Source organism: Palaemon carinicauda, chromosome 28, assembly GCF_036898095.1.
Source record: "Palaemon carinicauda isolate YSFRI2023 chromosome 28, ASM3689809v2, whole genome shotgun sequence".
Lineage (NCBI taxonomy): Eukaryota > Metazoa > Arthropoda > Malacostraca > Decapoda > Palaemonidae > Palaemon > Palaemon carinicauda.
This window is the reverse complement of record NC_090752.1, coordinates 7,376,469-7,390,358: the sequence shown is the minus strand read 5'-3', so window position 1 is coordinate 7,390,358 and position 13,890 is coordinate 7,376,469. Positions and strand designations below refer to the sequence as shown.

At 32.1% G+C, this 13,890-nt stretch overlaps 1 protein-coding gene across 1 annotated transcript in view; it reads right to left on the bottom strand.

Annotated features, from left to right (window-relative positions):
* Nucleotides 1-314: 314 nt before the first annotated feature.
* LOC137621393 (homeobox-like protein HDP1) overlaps nucleotides 315-13,890 on the bottom strand; it is a 30,732-nt gene continuing 17,156 nt past the window's right edge. Inside the window, exons 2-3 of the mRNA XM_068351691.1 lie at nucleotides 11,549-11,587; nucleotides 315-1,322 (exon numbers count right to left, since the gene is read on the bottom strand). Of these exons, the coding sequence (XP_068207792.1) occupies nucleotides 315-1,322; nucleotides 11,549-11,587 (1,047 nt within the window). The remainder of the gene's footprint in view (nucleotides 1,323-11,548; nucleotides 11,588-13,890) is intronic.

Sequence of the window (13,890 nt, the reverse complement as noted above, 5' to 3'; positions counted from 1 at the left end):
AAACTGAAGACTTTCTTATTTCAAGTCATACAACAATGACGATTTAACAGTAAATGAACAATATGTTATATGAAACGTTAAATACTCTGAACGAACAAGGTAAAACGACAGTGGAGGTCCTGTAGAGAGTGGGGTTCTCCTGCTCTATGGGACCGGAAAAGCAGCCATCAAAGTAAAGTAAGTAAAGATTTGTGTTCACAAAGAGAGAAAATATTAACTAAAGTTTCTATTCCATAAAACCTTCCAGGGTCTGGAAGGCCAAGTGAAGTTATCCTCGTATAAGCCCAATCTTAACTTTCATATCCCAATCTAATTTACAATCCCTGAACTGACTCAACATCACCCAATTCCTGAACTGACTCAACATCACCCAATTCCTGAACTGACTCAACATCACCCAATTCCTGAACTGACTCAACATTACCCAATTCCTGAACTGAGTCAACATTACCCAATTCCTGAACTGACTCAACATCACCCAATTCCTGAACTGACTCAACATCACCTAATCCCTGAACTGACTCAACATCACCCAATTCCTGAACTGACTCAACATCACCTAATCCCTGGAGTGACTCAACATAACCCAATTCCTGAACTGACTCAACATCCCCCAATCCCTGAACTGATTCAACATCACCCAATTCCTGAACTGACTCAACATCCCCCAATCCCTGAACTGACTCAACATCACCCAATTCCTGAACTGACTCAACATTACCCAATCCCTGAACTGACTCAACATCACCCAATTCCTGAACTGACTCAACATCACCCAATTCCTGAACTGACTCAACATTACCCAATCCCTGAACTGACTCAACATCACCCAATTCCTGAACTGACTCAACATCCCCCAATCCCTGAACTGATTCAACATCACCCAATTCCTGAACTGACTCAACATCCCCCAATCCCTGAACTGATTCAACATCACCCAATTCCTGAACTGACTCAACATCCCCCAATCCCTGAACTGATTCAACATCACCCAATTCCTGAACTGACTCAACATCCCCCAATCCCTGAACTGACTCAACATCACCCAATTCCTGAACTGACTCAACATTACCCAATCCCTGAACTGACTCAACATCACCCAATTCCTGAACTGACTCAACATCACCCAATTCCTGAACTGACTCAACATTACCCAATCCCTGAACTGACTCAACATCACCCAATTCCTGAACTGACTCAACATCCCCCAATCCCTGAACTGACTCAACATCACCCAATTCCTGAACTGACTCAACATTACCCAATCCCTGAACTGACTCAACATCACCCAATCCCTGAACTGACTCAACATCACTCAATCCCTATTGGTGATTGGTATGCGGATTGGAATAGGTAGTATATCTCCAATCCCAAATCATTCTTTAGTAAAAATACTGAAAATAATACTTATTTTACATTACAATCCTATTATTATTATTATTATTATTATTATTATTTGCTAAGCTACAACCCTAGTTGGAAAAACAGGATGCTATAACCCAGAGGGCTCCAAAAGGGAAAATTGTCCAGTGAGGAAAAGAAATGAGGAAACTACAAGAGAAGTAATTATCAATTAAAATAATGTTAAGAACAGAAACAACATAAAAAAAATCTTTCATATATAAACTATAAAAACTTTACAAAAACCAGAGGAAGAGAAATATGATAAAAGAGTATACCAGAGTGTACCCTCAAGCAAGAGAACTGCATTTAAGATCATTCCAAATTTTCCCTTTCACTAAATGAGTTTCTATGAATAGAATAACATTAAATTTATACTTTATCTTTATAAATATAAAACACTTCAAATAATAAATCATAATAAAACTGTCATAAATAGTTCAAACATTATACGAGCTGAAATAGAATCCCTGGTAAGAGCTTATATTAAAATGAATTCTTAGAATATTACTAAATGCGAACTTATTTGCAATAAGAGCAGGATTAACTTCTCTTGTAGTTTTCCTTAATTCCTTTCCTCACTAGGCTATTTTCCATGTTGGAGCCCTTGGGCTTATAGATAATAATAGTTTTCAAAGGCATCTCAACGTAAATCATTCTTGAAAGAGCTGACGTCAGTAAAGACGAAATGACATTAAATGACAATATAGTGTTTGGTGTTCTATCTCAAATGAATTCTTGATGTGAAGTAATACTTTATATATACTGTATATATATATATATATATATATATATATATATATATAAACATATATATACATACATATATATACACACATGTATATATACACACACACACACACACATATATATATATATATATATATATATATATATATATATATATATATATACATATACCGACACAAATGCACACATATATATGAATATATCTATTCATATGCATATATATATATATATATATATATATATATATATATATATATATATATATATATATATATATTTGTGTATCACCAACATCAGCAAAGCTGTACTAGTTAGAGCCACAAATATTAGGTTGGTTTGCTGTGAGCGATCAGACAAAAAAACATCTCCCACCATCACCAATCCGCAGTTAGCCAGCGTGGTGATGAATACTGGCCGAACCCCATACATGAATAAAAACATGTCTGAGGCCTTGTCACTGCAACCTCACCATCCTATAGTCCATTTCTTTTAGCGAGGCAGATTTGCACCGACTCGCAGCGGGACCCTTTTAGCTCGGAAAAGTTTCCTGATCGCTGATTGGTTAGAATTACCTTGTCCAACCAATCAGGGATCAGTAAACTTTTCCGAGCTAAAAGGGCACCCCTACGAGTCGGTGCAAATCTGCCTCGCTAAAAGAAATGGACTATAGTGAACCAAGGATGGGGAAGGGAGCCTATAGGGCTACCTCCCGAGTCATCAGCAGCCATTGCCTGGCCCTTCCTTGTCCTAACATGGGTGGAGAGTAGGCTTGGGCGCTGATCATATGTAGGCTATATATTGTCCCTTGCCTCTGCAATTCATGAGCGGCCTTTAATAACGATCCTCCCCAGACTGCAAAGTTTATTTCCTCCTCAGACATAACTTTCGCTCTTTTATGATCATCGGTGGAAGTTTCATCTTCGTGACTTGACGAGGTGCATTCATTAGAAATTCCTTCTTTTAAAATGGAACTCTTTAAAGAAGCTCTCGCGGGAGTTTCATGAATGAACTGACGTAGACAATAGTTAGTTTTGTTTTTGTTTTTTTTTAGGCGGAGAAAATTACGATATCATTATAAGGCATATTTTGTTTACTTACTTTGTTACGTTCTGAGTGGGGATACCTTAATATTTATATAGCAAGTCTATATAGGTCAGGTGTTCGTCTGATCGCTCAATACAAACAAACCTAGTATGGGTGTCCCTGACTAGTACAGCTTTGCTGATCATGGCGGTACACAAACACTTTCACCACGAAAATGTTGTGTGTCGCCATGATCAGCAAAGCTGTAGCCTACTAGTCAAGGACACCCATACTAGGTTGGTTTGTAAAGTGTTTGCGTATCGCCATGATCAGGAAAGCTGTATTAATCAGAGCCACCCATACTAGGTTGGTTTGCAAAGTGTTTGTTTTTGGTGAAGTTTATGAAATATTAAGGATCCACGTAAGTAAAATAGGATATTGCAAAATTTGAATGACCAATACACAGTACACCTGCCTTTCAAATACACAGCAAAAAATTTTATACAGGTCAATATAGGTCAATGAATTACTAAATCTCTCTCTCTCTCTCTCTCTCTCTCTCTCTCTCTCTCTCTCTCTCTCTCTCCCTATGGTTTTTGAAGGTAATTTCTCGTTCTATATATTCTACCATTTTTACTCGACGATTTAAGTTGTAATTTTTCACTCTCTCTCTCTCTCTCTCTCTCTCTCTCTCTCTCTCTCTCTCTCTCTCTCTCTCTCTCTCTCTCTCTCTCTCTCTCTCTCTCTTTTATTCTACTATTTTGGATGTAATTTGACCTTCGCTCTAAATGTCATTCTATTATTCTTATTACACGGTTTCATACGTATTTCCCCCCCATCTCTCTCTCTCTCTCTCTTATTCTACTGTTTTGGATGCAATTCTCCTTCGCTCTAGATTTTATTCTATTATTAACACATGGTTTCGGATGTAATATTCTCTCTCTCTCTCTCTCTCTCTCTCTCTCTCTCTCTCTCTCTCTCTCTCTCTCTCTCTCTCTCTCTCTCTCTCTCTCTCTCTACTATTTTGGATGCAATTCTCCTTCGCTCTAGATTTTATTCTATTATTATCACACGGTTTCGGATGTAATATCTCTCTCTCTCTCTCTCTCTCTCTCTCTCTCTCTCTCTCTCTCTCTCTCTCTCTCTCTCTCTCTCTCTCTCTCTCTAATTCTACTCTTTTGGTTGCAATTTCCCTTCGCTCTAGATTTTATTCTATTATTATCACACGGTTTCGGATGTAATATCTCTCTCTCTCTCTCTCTCTCTCTCTCTCTCTCTCTCTCTCTCTCTCTCTCTCTCTCTCTCTCTCTCTCTCTCTCTCTCTCATCGGCTTTTCCTTCCGGGTATATTCAGGGCAAGTATCTGAAAACAGACCATGCTAACCTTCAATATACGAATTCCCCAATATACATTCCTTAACTTTTACCGTCAAAATAGCGATAGAGTTATTTTTAATAAACAAACAAACAAAATATTGCAGCTTTCGGACGTTTGAAAACCGGAATATCATATTACAACAAATTAATTGCAAACAGACCTACGCTATTGTTGGACAATAAATGGAAAAATATATTGCACTATTATTATTATTATTATTATTATTATTATTATTATCATTATTATTATTATTATTCCACTGTTAGGAAAAAATGCAACATAAAAATATCTTTTGCACTATTGTTATTATTATTATTATTATTATTATTATTATTATTATTATTATTATTATTATTATTATTGTTGTTGTTGTTACATTGTCAGACAAAAATACACAAAATAAAACTATTTTTTGCACTATCATTATCATCATTATTATTATTATTATTATTATCATTATTATTATTATTATTATTACATGCTAAACTACAGCCCTGGTTAGAAAAGAAGGATGTTATAAGCTCGTGGGATCCAACAGGGAAAATAGCCCAGTGAGGAAAGGAAATAAAGAAATAAACTATATAGGCCGTAAGAAGTAATGAATAACAATATAAACTATCTTAAGACCAATAACAACGTTGAAATATATCTGTCATATATAAACAATGAAAAGAAAAGTGTGCCTGAGTGTACCCTCAAGCAAGAGAACTATAAAGAAATGGTATCTATTTTAATGCCACGTTTAAAGGTTTTAATAACCACCCGTGAATGCCAGAGGCAAGGGACAGTCACACTGTCCTATCAAGCACGACAATGCCCTAGAGACTGACCATATTACCTATGATCAGCGCCCAAGCCTCCTCTCCACCCAAGCTAGGACTAGGGAGGGCCAGGCAGTGGCTGCTGATGACTCAGCAGATAGACCTATAGGCTCCCCCAAACCTCCCATACTTAACTCACAAGGTGAGGTTGCAACGACCAAAGGAACTTACGAGTTTGAATGGGACTCGAACCCCAGTCTGGCAATCACCAGGCAAGGACGTTACCACCAGGCCATCACGTACTGAATAACAAACACATTTCACAACTTTATCAATCTTTATTATAATTCAAATGAGTCATGAAATAAAATGTAATAAATATAAGATAGTGAATGGTAAACACCATTTTTTTCGTAACCTCAAAAATAATTTGTTCAAACATGAAAAATAATTTATTCAAACATGAAAGATTCGGCGTCAATGACCTTTTAGATGTCAGGATGCCAGAAAACCTCAAAATCAATCCATCAAACATGAAAGAACAGATTCAATATTTTTTTTTTTTTTGGCTATCGAATTTTTCCATTTATAGTAAATAACAGTTTTCTCTTTTTTTATAATTGAAATCAGGTCAGTAAATACCAGGTCTTTTAAAATGGAATCAGGTCAGAGCAGATATGTAAGATGGGGAGGGGGAGGGAAAGTTATACTAATAAAAAATAAATAAATAAATAAATAAAAGTAAAAAAAAAAGAAAAAAAAGTTACAGTACCGAACAGTTGAATTTAACACATCTACATATCATGCACTTTGCACCAAAATCTGTAATACTATTAAAAAAATAACTCCTACATTTCATGTTTTGCACCAAAATCTGTAATACTATCAAAAAATAACCTCTACAGTTCATGCCTTTTGCTCCAAAATCTGTAATACTATTAAAAAAATAACTCCTACATTTCATGTTTTGCACCAAAATCTGTAATACTATAAAAAAATAACCTCTACAGTTCATGCCTTTTGCTCCAAAATCTGTAATACTATTAAAAAATAACCACTACATTTCATGCCTTTTGCACCAAAATCTGTAATACTATTAAAAAATAATCTCTACAGTTCATGCCTTTTGCACCAAAATCTGTAATACTATTAAAAAATAATCTCTACAGTTCATGCCTTTTGCACCAAAATCTGTAATACTATTAAAAATAACTCCTACATTTCATGCCTTTTCCACCAAAAACTGTAATACTATTAAAAAATAACCTCTTCAATTCATGCCTTTTGCACCAAAAACTGTAATACTATTAAAAAATAACCTCTTCAATTCATGCCTTTTGCACCAAAAACTGTAATACTATTAAAAAATAACCTCTTCAGTTCATGCCTTTTGCACCAAAAACTGTAATACTATTAAAAAATAACCTCTACAGTTCATGCCTTTTGCACCAAAATCTGTAATACTATTAAAAATAACCACTACAGTTCATGCCTTTTGCACCAAAAAACGTAATACTATTAAAAAATAACCACTACATTTCATGTGTTTTGCACCAAAATCTGTAACCCCATGCAAAAATAACCTCTACAGTTCATGTGATTTGCACCAAAATCTGTAACCCCATGTAAAAATAACCTTTACATTTCATGCGTTTTGCACCAAAATCGATTAGCATGAAACGTCATGCAATGCAATGTATCCCCTTTCATCAAAATTGAAAGAATAAAAGCACGAAAAGATTTCATGAAAAAAAAAAATGTCATACAGAAAACCACGTCAGTTTGCTTTCATTCACAAACCAAAATTGAACACCAAACGTAATTCTATTCAGAAAAAAATGAAATGTGAGTTTTCAAAGGTATAATAGTTATTCAGTAAATGTTCGATTCTATACAATATTTTATATCCTTTTTCGAGTTCCCAGCTCTATATAACTAATGTCACTGATGTCTTTTTATTTCGGAGAACTCTAAGTCTTTGTGGAATACGATAAAAGATTTATCATGTAATGATCAGACATATTGTACACACTTTAACAATTGAATGAAGCATTTGACCAGCGGGGCTATACTTTATAGCCTCTAAGCTAACACAAAAAGTTAATTGTACTCCAAGATAAAAGATTACATGTAAAAAGGGAATATATATAAAACAATAAATATAAAGTTCAATACATAACAATAGAAAGAACTGAACAGAAACAACAAACGAATGAGATAAATAACCTGTATTCATATGATCACTTTTGTATTTGTAAAGAGTTGAGCACTTTGATCAAATAGTGGGAAGATTATCTATGAAGTTTACACTCCTTTTTTTCCATATATTAAAAAAAAAAAAAAAAAAAGATAATCGGAAATTCTTGACCAAGAATATTGGCAACATATAATATATTATAGACAAGTTAAAGGAAATTCAAAAAACAAAATACATCAGTAACTTATCTTTGAAGTTTACACTCTTTTTTTTCCATAAAAAAAAAAAAGCACTGTGAAGATAACCGAAAATTCTTGACCAACATTTATATTGACAACAAATGATACATTATAGACAAGTTAAAGAAAATCGAAAATAAATAAAATACATCAGTAACTTGTTGGGAAAAAATTATGAAAGAGCATTTCAAGCAAAGGGGAGATATTTGGAAATTCTTGGCCAAGATTAATATTGACAACAAATAATACATTATAGATATTTTAAAGAAAATCTAAAAGAATTAAAATAAATCTGTAACAAAAACAAACAAGGTTATGTCATATTTTAGAAAAAAATATTACCTAATTGAACAATTCTAGAAAAGAAAGTATTTTCGGAAATGCTTGCCTAAGAACAAAGAATATATTATAGACATCTTCATGAAAATCGTAAATAAATGAAATAAACCAAAAACAAATAAACAAAAGATTGCCATATATTAGAAAAAAAAATATTATCTGAAAGACAATTTCAAGGACTGAGATATATTCGGAAATTCTTTACTAAGATCAATATTGGAAACAAACAATCCATAATATATATCTTAAAATTAGAGGGGCATTCAGTAGAGAGCAGACCTCCACCACGGCAGCTTTTTCTCAAACATTTGCTTGACCGTGACCTTTGACCTTGACCTTCCAAAATTTAATAATTTCCAGTTTTTTACATAGCAGTTATTCCCTGCATGTTTCATCACTTTAAGATTAAAATTGTGGCAAGGAAGCTGTTCACAAACAAACACACACACACACACACACACACACACACACAAACAGGGGGTAAAACATAACCTACTTCCAAGTTCGTTGGCTGAGGTAAAAATATCCAAAATAGAAAAAAAAAATCATCATTAATAAACAAGGCAAAACTGACTTTGAATACCTTTTCGAAGTTTGATTTCACGCGAGCCGTACCTTATTTTTCTTCTTTTTTTTTTTGGGGGGGGGGGGGAAAGAGGGGTGGGGGGGGGTGTAAATGAAATTCAAGAGCGGTTCCGAAAACTTGGGTCTCTGGCCGAATGGTTTAATTATGGAACAAAAGAACCAAGTTATGGGTTATAAAGTTGGAGAAACAATAGCCACGCTTCGAGTGGCAGAAACCGATGCTGGTTTATTACACGGAAAAAAAGGAAAAAATAATAATGGAGTTGATTTCATTCTCTAAAAAAAAAAAAAAAAAAAAAAAAAAAAAAAAAAAAAAAAAAAGGTTGATTTCACTCTCTAAAAAAAAATATTTATGAAGTTGATTTTATTCTCTATAAAAAAAATTATGAAGTGGATTTCATTCTCTAAAAAAAAAAAATAATTATGAAGTTGATTTCATTCTCTAAAAAAAAAGATTATGAAGTTGATTTCATTCTCTACAAAAAAAAATTATGAAGTTGATTTCATTCTCTAAAAAAAAAAAATTATGAAGTTGATTTCATTCTCTAGAAAAAAAAAAATAATTATGAAGTTGAATTTATTCTCTGGAAAAAAAAAATATGAAGTTGATTTCATTCTCAAAAAAAAAAATAATGAAGTTGATTTCATTCTCTAAAAAAAAAAATTATGAAGTTGATTTCATTCTCTAAAAAAAAGAAAAAAAATAATTATGAAGTTCATTTCATTCCCTAAAAAAAAAAGATAATTATGAAGTTCATTTCATTCCCTAAAAAAAAAGATAATTATGAAGTTGATTTCATTTTCTCTCTAAAAAAAAATAAAAAAAAAAAACCATAGTGAGGTTTAACATTTACCGAGGCTATGGAGTTAATGGCCGGATTTATCAAGACTACGTTGACTTAATGACCTTATTTATCAACATTATGCGAAGTTAATTATCCGAGTTTTCTACACTAAGTGGAGTTAATGACCCGATTTTTCAACAGTTAGTTGGTGTTAATGACCTAATTTATCAACAGGTTGAGTTAATGCCATGACTTATCCACACTAAGTTGAGTTAACGTCTTGATTTATCAACACTCTTGAGTTAATGACCTGATTTTGCGACACTACGTTGAGTTAATGACATAATTTATCAACATCAAATTGAGTTAATGACACTAGGTTAAGTTAACAACCTGATTTATCAATACTAAATTGAGTTAACAACCTGATTTATTAACACTATTAAAAACCCGATTCATCAACACTAAGTTGAGTTAATGACCAGATTTAGCAACATTAGGTTAACCTGATTTATCAACACTAAGTTGAGTTAATGACCAGATTTTGCAACACTAGGTTAATTTAACAACCCGATTTATCAACACTCAGTTGAGTTAATGAACAGATTTTGCAACACTAAGTTAAGTTAGCAACCTGATTTATCAACAATAAGTTGAGTAAATGACCAGATTTCGCCACACTAGGTTAAAAACCCGATCTATCAACACTAATTTGAGTTAATGACCAGATTTTGCCACACTAGATTAAGATAACAACCTGATTTATCAACACTAAGTTGAGTTAATGACCAGATTTAGCAACACTAGGGTAAGTTAACAATCTGATTTATCAACACTAAGTTGAGTTAATGACCAGATTTAGCAACACTAGGTTAAGTTAACATGATTTATCAACACTAAGTTGAGTTAATGAACAGATTTTGCAACACTAGGTCAAGTTAGCAACCTGATTTATCAACACTGAGTTGAGTTAATGACCAGATTTCGCCACACTAGGTTAAGTTAACAACCCGATTTATCAACACTCAGTTTAGTTAATAAACAGATTTTTCAACACTAGGTTAAGTTAGCAACCTGATTTATCAACACTAAGTTGAGTTAATAACCAGATTTTTCAACACTAGGTTAAGTTAGCAACCTGATTTATCAACGCTAAGTTGAGTTAATGACCAAATCTTGCAACATAAGTGGAATTAATTAATATCAAGGTAAAATGAAGAGAGGTAACTTGGTAAAATATGAACTCAATGAACATACCATGAATGGGAGCAAAGTTACTAAAATTTAGCAAATCTATTACCATATACCTGGGATACACAATGAACGAAAGGCCGGACAGAAAGACAGACTTGCAAAAGAGGGGAGACGGACAGACTTGCAATAGAGCGTAGACGGACAGACTTACAGTAGAACGTAGACGGACACACTTACAAAAGAGCGGAGGCGGACGAAATTGCAATTGAACGGAGACGGACAGACTTGCAATTGAGCGCATGCTTATTAATTATGAGCTAGATTTTAAATTAAACCGGGGAATCTCATGAATATTATATATATATATATATATATATATATATATATATATCTATATATATATATATATATATATATATATATATATATATATACACACACACACACACACACATATATATATATATATTAGGCTATCAAATATCAGGAAAAAATACCACTTTCGACTGTACTTTATACGAGACAGCAAAATAAATATGACAATTACTATATTATACAAGAGCTTTATGCTATCAAATATCGAAAAAAAAACTCTACTTTCGACTGTAACTATACATGAAAAAAAAAGATAAAAAAAAATCAAATTTTCAAGGCTTTATAAACATAATACTGACTTAACACTACTCCTAAATCGCTATTTTGACACTTCTAAGAAACAGAGTCCGTGACTTCCCACGCAAGATTGCGTCCTCTCCGAAGAGAGAGAGAGAGAGAGAGAGAGAGAGAGAGAGAGAGAGAGAGAGAGAGAGAGAGAGAGAGAGAGAGAGAGATTATCTTCAGTGTGAGGTCATTGGGAACTTTGCAAGAACGCACAATTTTTTTCTTCTATTTCCTTACCGTCTTACTGCCAGATGATGTCTGCCTGTGGAGCCTTACCTGCAAAGAGATGAAGGTCATTGTTATATTTATATTTTTATTTTACATTATGTAATTGATATAATATTGAAGTATTGTTAAGTAAATCAAATTTATTATTATTATTATTATTATTATTATTATTATTATTATTACTACTATTATTATTATTATTATAACATTTTTATTATTATTATTATTATTATTATTATTATTATTATTATTATAACATTTTTATTATTATTATTATTATTATTATTATCATAATTTTTATTATTATTATTATTATCATTATCACTATTATTATTATTATTATTATTATTATTATTATTATTATTATCGTTATTATTATTATCATTTTTATTATTATTATTATTATTATTATCACTATTATTATTATTACTATTATTATAATTTTTATTATTATTATAATTATTATTGTTATTACTATTATTATTATTATTATTATTGAGGCCCTTTGTGTCAATAGGAGGAGGAGATGATGATGATGATAATGAATATCATTATTATTATTATTATTATTATTACTACTAATACTTGCTATGCTACAACCCTAGTTGGAAAAGCAGGATGCTATAAGCCCAATGACTCCAAAATAGCCCATTAAGGAAAGGAAACAAAGAAATGAAAAAACTACAAGGAACTACAAGATAAGTAATAAACAATTAAAATGAAATACTTTAAGAACAACAACAACAGTAAAATGAATTTTTCATATATAAACTATAAAAACTTCCAAAAAAAAAAACAAAAAAAAACAAGAGGAAGATAAATAAGATAGAATTGCAATTAAAAGCTACATAATCACTGGAGTAACAATAAGGACAAAGGTAAATCAAAACATAGTTCTTAATAGATAAGAAATTGCAACTTCCACTATTTCTAGAAATCGATTTAAATATTGTCGACTTAGTAAAATACAGTTAATACAATCCTATGTGCATTAAAAAAAAAAAATACCCGTTATGATGGTTTTCACTTGACCACACAAACAGCTTTTGCGGTCACAGGTAGATGAATGCACTCTATTAACTCAATATCCATATGCACTCTAATAACTCATTATACATATGCACTCTAGTAACTCAATATCCATATGCACTCTAATAACTCATTATCCATGTGTACTCTATTAAATCAATATCCATATGCACTCTAAAAACTCAATATCCATGTGTACTCTATTAAATCAATATCCATATGCACTCTAATAACTCATTATCCATGTGTACTCTATTAAATCAATATCCATATGCACTCTAAAAACTCAATATCCATGTGTACTCTATTAAATCAATATCCATATGCACTCTAAAAACTCAATATCCATGTGTACTCTATTAAATCAATATCCATATGCACTCTAAAAACTCAATATCCATGTGTACTCTATTAAATCAATATCCATATGCACTCTAAAAACTCAATATCCATGTGTACTCTATTAAATCAATATCCATATGCACTCTAAAAACTCAATATCCATGTGTACTCTATTAAATCAATATCCATATGCACTCTAATAACTCAATAGCCATGTGCACTCAACTCAATAATCACATGCACGCTATTAACTCAATAGCCATATACACTCTAGTAACTCATTGTCCATATGCGCTCTAAATAACTAAACATCCATGTGCACTCTCAATTCAAATATCCATCTGCACTCTATTAACTATTATCCACATGTACTCTATCAATTCAATAGCTATATGCACTCTAATAACTCAATATCCATGTGCACTATTAACTCAACATCCATGAGCACTATATTTACTCAATTTCCACATGCACTCTATCAATTTAATATCCAACTCCACTCTATTAACTCAATATTCATGCGCAATCTATTAACTTACTATCCATATGCACTCTATCAACTCACTATCCATATGTACTCTATCAATTCAATATCCCTCTCCACTTTATAAGCTCAATATTCATGTGCACTCTATTAACTCAATATCCGCATGCACTCTATCAACTAATATCCACATCCACTCTATTAACTCAATATCTATATGCACTCTATTAATTCAATATCCATCTGCACTCTATTAATTCAATATCCATGAACACTCTATGAACTTAATATCCACATGCATTCTATCAACTCAATATCCTTACATACTCTATTATCTCAATATACATATATATTAACCCAATATCCATATGAAATTTATCAACTCTATATTCATATGCAATTTATAAACTCAATATCCATATGCACTCTATTAACTCAACATCCATATGCACTCTAATAACTCCATATCCATATCTATTAACCCAATATCCATGTG